General features: G+C 39.8%; 1 protein-coding gene across 1 annotated transcript; it reads left to right on the top strand.

Annotated features, from left to right (window-relative positions):
• The first annotated feature begins 6,376 nt into the window (after window positions 1-6,376).
• LOC113765844 lies at window positions 6,377-8,329 on the top strand. The gene has a single exon (XM_027310091.1). It carries the CDS (start codon window positions 6,377-6,379, stop codon window positions 8,327-8,329), a length of 1,953 nt encoding a protein of 650 aa, XP_027165892.1.
• The last annotated feature ends 159 nt before the right edge of the window (window positions 8,330-8,488 follow it).

Genomic DNA, 8,488 nt, shown 5'->3' with positions numbered 1-8,488 from the left:
ATTAAAGTGTCAAAGTGACGGAAATGATCATTCGTAACGGAACCTATGAAAATATTAAAATTACCTTTGTTTAAAAATTAAAATGGATAAAGTAACCAAAATATATAAACATAATATACATGAAGCACTAACCCTGTATGATTTTATGTTTTACCATATAATCTCCTTATGATTTAATATTTTATCATACAATCCTCTTATGATCTTCAAAATATACACATAACTCTCCTGTGGTTAATAAATAATTTCAACTTTATATAGGGGTATTTTTGACATTTTAGATGACTCCGTCACGGATTGCAAATTCCGTCACTTTGACGCTTTAATCCAAATCATGAGGGGGTTGTGTATAACTTTTAAAACTATATGGGGGTTATGTATAAAAATACTAAATCACAGGGGGTAAAGTATAATTTGCCCTAAACTTTTTGTGCTGCTTCCTTGGGAGAGTAGAAGAATGAGAGTATATGATGTATTATATGTACTGGCAAATTGATTGAACAATCTTCTACTGTTTCTGATTGCGCCATAGCAACAAGCAACTGTAACTCTACCTGCACCAGGGAAATGTAATTGTAGTCGTGCTTCGCTCGAGATTATATGTAGGATTAGAATTCTACTCTAATAAGAGCTCAACTTCCATGTCACCATTGATTTCCAGTCTCCCAAACTCACAAAAGTTCTAATTGTTTAACGAATCAGAAGGATTGCTTTTTTGGGCATATGAGATCGGTCTTACTAAAGTAACTGGAATTTCTAACAGGATAAGTACTCTTTCGATTCATTTACTTATTTTTACAGTCTTAAAAGCTTTCTGCTCACTGTTCTTAAGTCTAATTGGGTTCTTAGAAGACAACTGGTATATTTAACTTTTTTCTTTTTCTTTTTGAAAATTTTTCTTGCTCGATCCTGAAGTTTCAAATGGATTTAGCTATCAAGCGTCTCAGGACACTCCTTAAGAGGGACTAGGTTGATTTTTTTTTTTTTTGAGGCTAAGTTAATTTTTTTTGGAATAGTGAAATTAATTTAGAAAAATATCTAGATGCAAGAGGTACATTAATTGTGAGTGATGGTAACAAAAAAAAAGGAAAAAATAAAACTAACAAAATGATTGCATGAAAGTCCTCTGATGAGATTGATTGTGAAAGATGATTCAATGTGTGTTAAAAGGTTATTATGGTTTACATGCAATTAAATTTGTTGTTTTAGTGTCTACATTTGTCTCGTATGCGTATACATTAATATTCTTGTGAGTCACAATGAATTATTCTGCATCTACTGAATCTTTTCTTTCCCCCGAATCCACCACAGATTGTGTTGTTTGCTATTAGTCTTTAGAATTTGCACAGGACAGATTGCAAGAACAAAAGAGTTACCAAAAGTTAGACTACTTGAGGCTGCCATATTGACTAAGGGACCAGGTTTTACTTTCTAAGTTAAAGAGTCACTCCAGGAACAACTTGCATTAGTCATTATGAGTAATTCCATCAAAGAAAATCGAAGCAAAAGCACATACTACAAATATGATTGATCAAAATTTTGATCAAGTTAGTACTCGTAATTTGAAAAATGTAAATACTACCAAGTAAAACAGCATTGCAATTAAATTCTGAAAAAATTGTGCCACATGCCAAATCATAAATCACAACCTTTCAATAAGACCTCATGAACATTGTGAAAAATTAGACCACCTTTGAATTTGACCTTTTTGATGATTTTTCTTCCTTAGGCTTGTCAGTTGCTTTCCTCTTTGTCCCCTCGGGCTTGACGGATGCTTTCCAGTCCAACCCGAAGTGAATCAACACATCTGAATGAGTATTTACTACCTTCAAAAAATTCTCCCAATCCAAAGCTTCCAATTGCTGCTCTCTTTGTTCCCCTGCATGGTATTTTCTTGTGCTTGCCACCCAATCTAGACGGCTCTTAAAGATCCCAACTTTCAGTCCCTTCAAATTGGCCTCCCAGGACTTCAATTGTTGCAAACTGTGGACTAGTTCTTGATTATTTCTTAGTATTAACATGTCATAAAGGAGCTTCAAAGTCTCAATGTTCCTCCCAAAAAATGATGCCAACATGGCGTCCGAAAAACCCCAGTGTTGCCTTATAGTTTTTGGACGACAAACCCAAAAAAGGGCGTCCAACACTAGGACTGGAGATGATAATAAAGATTCCCTGTGGATGTCCAGAGTCAATTCGTGCACCTCTTGAGGTTCATGAGATGTTAAATTATCTCCAATTTCATTGAAATCAAGTGAAATACTGCCCAAAAGCTCAAGGCTAACTGAAATTTGAGATTGAACTAGACTTGCCAACAATCTCTGGAATTTGAAGAGCCATGAAGTGTCCAGATTCTCATTCCAGGTTATACTTATATTAGAAGCCCAATGACCTGATGCAGCTATAAAAGACAAAATTGGAATGATCTCGCATTGGCTATCAGCGAATACAATTGAACAATGCTTGGGGTGTCAAATTGTGCCTTGTTCAATCCCCAATTATCTGCCAACTGTATTTTTTTTCAGGGAGTCGCTCTTAATTTTGATTCTTTTCAAATCTTGGCAATATTGGATTGTCAAATCTTCAAGGCATGGAAATTTATGTTCCATTTGGATCAAAACCTTGTAACAGTGGCCAACAGCATATAAAACCAAAGTCTTGAGATTTTTGTACTGAGACGAACGCAAATCAAGCCAACAAGGCGCCCAATCACCAATATCGCGCATGAAGTCTTCATTACTCGAACAAAATAGTGATTCAAGATTTGGAGCCTCATGCAAGATCAAACTTTGATTATAGTTCAGCTCCACAGTAAGCTTCCTAAGATTGGCTAAATCAGGCACATCAAAGTATTGAGCATATTCATCATCGAAATCACAATAACTAATTTTCAAGATTTCAATCTGTTGGCAGCTTAACATCATGCGCTCAAACGTGACATTATCTAAGTCAACCATGCATAGAGAGAGTCGCTTGAGATGATCAAACCCTTTAATTTTCTCCATCGACTGTTCAACCAACGCGACCCCCCTTAGGCCTAAATCTACTAGTGATTTAGCTTCGAAGAAGATTTCAGGCAAAGCACATCCGTAGAGATCAAGATAGAGTTTCTTCACACCACTTTTAACAGCCACCTGCAAGCATCTCTTAACGAGAGAATTCCAATAAAAAAAAAAAAATTCCACTTACAATAAGCTTGAACTCGTTTATGCCTATCTTTTCTTTGGTGCAGCTCTTCAGGGTTCTTCTGACGTATTTAGTGAACTTTCTCTTTCCCTCCTCTTTCGTTCTTTTATGCCAACGCCCCTGACCTTCTGTTTTCAATTCCTTGCGGAAGTTGTTATAATCCAATGTCAAGCCGGTCGTGGGACGTGCCCGCCATGCATTCAGCCATGATTTAGACAGCACGCTCGTTTTGGCTGCTTGCTTGTATGAGAGGAAAGAGATAATATGACCTATAATGTCTTCTGGCAAGTCTACCATTGATGCCATCGGCAAGCTTGATTTTTGGCTTAAAGGCTAAATTGATCTGCAAGGAAAAGAGCTGCCCTAGGGGAATATAGATTTAGAAGAGGCTGGCTACTCTTATATTTGCATGTTTACTTATTATGGGCTTTTACAGAATAAAATTAGTATAATGGGCTTAAAATTCACCCTGCTTGCTGCCCTAGGTGGATGATGTTTGGGGGGTGAATTCTTATTTTGTGATGAAAAAAAAAAAGATTTCTACAACGAGGGCGGTTTTTGGATTTGTTTCTACAAAGGGGGTCTTCGCATTCTCAGAATGCGAGCTCACCGAGCTCGCATTTTGCGAATGCGAGGTCGATTCGAGCTCGCATTCTGAGAATGCGAGCTCTGTGACCTCGCATTCTAAGAATGCGAGCTGTATGACCTCGCATTCTCAGAATGCGAGCTCACCTCGCATTCACAAGCTCCCCTACAACCGCCAAGACCCCATTTCGAAAAAAAAAAAGACCCAACAAAGAATAGCTGGTTGAATAGCTGTGGAACAGCAAAACAAAGAATTAGGAAGCGAATTTTGCTTAGCAAAACAAAGAAAACAGACAGACCTGGTTTCTGCACATCGAAGCATCCAAAGACCGGAGCAGACCGGAGCATCGAAAGACTGGTTTCGCGTTTGCCGCTTCCCAAAATTTGACCGCATTGCCGTCCCATTGCAACTGTCAAACAGCATAAAGGTTAGGCTTTTGCACTTGCAATGCCTCACGTATAGCTTTTTAAGTTTAATTAATAGTTGAATACTATCATCCAAGGGCAGGTTCAGATTTGTTGTGCAATTTGGGTGTAAATGTGATGTGGGTTGTGCTTATTTTTGCAATTTTTGTGGTGGATTTGAGGAAATACGTTATCTTTTTCGATGACTGGCAATTTTTCCATTTCCAATTAGTTGCAGTTTATTTGCAGATTTCTGCAATTATTGCAGAAAAAGCAAGATCCGAGCTCGGATACGACTAAAGTCAGAAAGATCCGACCTCGGATCATAAGGATCCGTGGTCGGATTTATAGTTGTTTACTCAGATCCGAGGTCTCGTCTGATCATCCGTTGAGAAGGATCCGAACCCTGTTGGATCCGAGGGCTTCAATAAATTATCCGAGCTCGGATCCGTCCATTTCATAATAATAAATGCGAGCTATTGTTTTATTTTTTTGGTTAAAATTTTTTGTGGATTTCAGCGTGCGAAAATTCGAGCTCTGTGAGTTCGCATTTGCTGAAGGCGAAGACCCTTTGGACGTAATCCCATGCTCAAAATGCCCCATTTGTAGAATTCTTTTAAAATTCATCCGAATTTTTTTTTAAAATCTATTTATCGACCCTATTACTTTTGGTCGAAACACTATGTACATTGGATATTGTATGTTTTGCAATTGGAGCTTTGGGACTTTATTGACATTATGTAGTTTATAGATTGGAGCTTTTGAATTTCATGGATATTTGGATTGTTTGACAGGGAGTTTGAGGCTATTTATAGGGGAGATTATGTCGAAATTTTTGTAGATCTTTCTTTGTGAGGGTAACTCACTATTAGGTTATTTGAAAAAATAACATTAATTTTGTAAGATTCATAGCTAGAATATCACATCATTGTGAATGTGGATCTTTTTATGAGGTGTGAATGTGGAGCCCAAATATATATAACTTCTAAATACATTTCTTACGCCTGTACTTTGAAAATTATAGGGTCTCTTGACAATATGTAGTGTGGCAAATGTGATTACTACTTAATCGGCTTCCCTTTTCGGATTGGTTGGCAGGGAGTTTTAGTGTAATTTTAGGGGAGACTCTGTCCAAATTTTCTAAAGATTGCGTTCGGTTTTAGGCTATTGCTATCGTTATTTATAGCATATTTCATACCTGTTTTTAATTTTTTCATAAACATATGGATCGAAATTAGTCTATATAATAGTTCCAATTTCGACCTATAGTCCATCCTCTCTTTCATTTGTTTGGACGCTTGGACTTCTAATTCTAATATATTGTCCCCAAAATAGGGATTCATTTTACAAACATGTCTGTAGAAAGACCTCTGCGGGTAAACCTATACTGGGGAGGACAAATACATTACGAAGGTGACTTTGTTTGTTATATGCCTCGTACTTCCAACCGGACATTAACTTTGAGGCATAGAATTGGATACGGGGAGTTGGTTGACAGGATTTACCACTATATTGGGGTCGATAAAGGGATGTTCAAGCTGAAATTGTTTCTTCGTCAACCGTTGGAGAGTTCCAAATATACTGTTTCCGCAGTGGTGGATGATGAAACTCTTGATGTAATGTACGATCTTTGGATCGAAAGAGTTTCATACATGGCGGAGATTTATATCGAGAAGGAAGAAATCGTCCAAATGCCTGTAGTTAATAGCGTATTCACTGGAGCAATAGGTACTGTTGGTCCAATGATGTCGCTGGTTCATGCATTCATGGATCCAACAAAGTTGCACTTCGGTTCTAGTGTAGTCGTTCCAGAGACTTCATCAGCATGTCATTATATGCATGGTGATCGATCTATGGATTCATTAGAACCAAGGCTCACATCAGGGTCCATGGGTGCCCAGGAATATTTTCATGGCCTGGATTCGATTCCAAGTTTTGGAGATCCAGGTCCATCATGCCATATTTCTCCAATTGGGATCGAGTCTAACCCTGGGCAAGGTTGTCGCAGTTCAGCTGAAAATGATGTATATGCTAGTATACACGATGGGCTCCTTGGCTCTCTTGAAGATGATGTGGAAGAAGATGACCCGGAAGATGACCCGGAAGTGATGCGGAAGAGGTTGAAGAGTCGGAGTCGCAAGATGTGTCTGGTAGTGATTCGGATGATGAGCATGAAGGTGGGGGTTTAAGAGTAAACCTCGATATGGACCACTTGGACAGACGCAATAGCACAGCTGGCAGCTCTGCATATGTGCCAAGAGGAATGACATTTTTCTCCGATCTTGGGAACATAGATCATGATGATATGGAAGAGGAGGATGGATTGGAGCGTATTGTAACATTCAGTGAGGAGAATAATAATATACGTCTTCATATGAGATTTGAGAGTAAGCAGCAGCTCAGCCGAGCAGTTAGGATGTGGTCCATCAATCACAATAGGGAGTTCAGAGTTATTGAGAGTAAGAGTAACACGTGGTTTGCTAAGTGCAAGTCATCAATTGATCGACATCCTTCCACTTCAACCGCGCCATCGTATCCACCATGCGAATGGTGTGTTAGAGCCGTAAAGAAAAAGACTCATGGAATGTGGCAAATTACAAAGTGGGTGAATGACCATAACTGCTTGGGCGACATGATTAGAAATAACAATACAAGCCTGACTGCTTCCGTTATTTCAAGGTACATCCTCCGTAGCATTGAAGATGACCCTGGATTAAAGGTCAAGAACATACTAAGTTCCGTTAAAGAAAACTTGAAGGTTGATGTGTCTTACAAAAAAGCCTGGTACGCGAGACGTAAAGCAATTGAGCTTGTGTTTGGATCTTGGGAAGCGAATTTTGCCGAACTACCACAGTATCTCGATGCACTGGTGCAATCCAATCCAGGCACCGTGGTGGAGTGGTCGCATCATTCGGATAGTTCGGATCGAGTTAAGACCTTTAAGTATGTATTCTGGGCTTTTGGACCGGCTATTGAAGCATTCCACATGTGCAGGCCAGTTATATGCGTTGATGGCACTCATTTGCGTGGCGAATACAAGGGCAAACTCCTTGTTGCAGTCACGCAAGATGCGAACAACCACATTCTGCCACTTGCTTATGCCATAGTTGATGAGGAGACGATTTCCAGTTGGTCGTGGTTTATGGAACAATTAAGATATAATGTGGCACTTGATCGACATCCTATCTGTGTCATTTCCGATCGCCACAATGGTATCATCTATACTATGACACACTTTGACTATTGGGCGGAACCTTTAGCCTACCATAGATTTTGCCTGCGACATGTTAGGAGCAATTTGATGACACACTTCAAAGGTTTACACCTTCGTAAGTTGTGTTGGGCAATGGGAAGGGCAAGACAATTGCGCAAGTGGCGGATGTTCAGAAGAGAACTACGGAGCATGTTCCCAGATGCTTGGAATTATCTGTCAGCCATTAGTCCAGAAAAGTGGTGTCTATCTCACGACGATGGCCGTCGGTGGGGTATTCTAACTACCAACATATCCGAAAGCTATAATAATGTCTTGCGCGGGGCACGGCATTTGCCAATTCGTGCATGCATTGACATGACATTTCATCGGACAGTTGCGTTATTCAAGACGAGAAGGGAAGATGCTTCACATTGTCGCAATCCTTTTCCCCCAAGGATATGGCGGCGTTTTAAATATGCTGAGCGGAAGGCAGGCACCCACAGAGTCATTGAGTTCGATGGCCCATCGGGCGTATATAAGGTTATCACAGGGCGGCGCGTCGATGGTAAAGGAGGCAATACGCAAACCATCAGGTTTTTTGATAAGACATGCTCTTGTGGAAAGTGGCAGATATACAGACTTCCTTGTTCACACGCTTTGGCGGTGTGCAGGAATAGAGGTGACAATCCGGGATTGCTTGTGGACCAGCAGTTTACTAAAACAAGGTGGGCGGTCCAGTATTCAGGCATGTTTAACCCATTGCCGCATCAAGATACTTGGCTCTATCCTGGGTGGGCCCTGCAGGCAGACAAGAGCAAATTTATTACACGCCGGGCAGGGCGGGTGCGAGCTAGCAGAATTCGGAATGAGATGGATGAAAGGGATCCAGACGAACCAAGAAGATGTCGAAATTGTCATCAGACGGGTCACAATAGGAGAAATTGTCCGAATTATAGGCCTTGATTTTATCGACTCCCTAGATATTTTTGTTTCATGTTAGTTCAACTTTTTGAACGTGGGATTTATAGTCTAGTTCATTTGTGTTCGATGCTGGATTTATTCTAAATAACTACATTGCTGACTTGAATTTATCATTTGTCAAATGCGCTACTAGTTCAATGC

The sequence above is a fragment of the Coffea eugenioides genome, chromosome 3 (genome assembly GCF_003713205.1).
Source record: "Coffea eugenioides isolate CCC68of chromosome 3, Ceug_1.0, whole genome shotgun sequence".
Classification (NCBI taxonomy): domain Eukaryota; kingdom Viridiplantae; phylum Streptophyta; class Magnoliopsida; order Gentianales; family Rubiaceae; genus Coffea; species Coffea eugenioides.
This window is presented reverse-complemented; position numbering and strand designations above follow the sequence as displayed.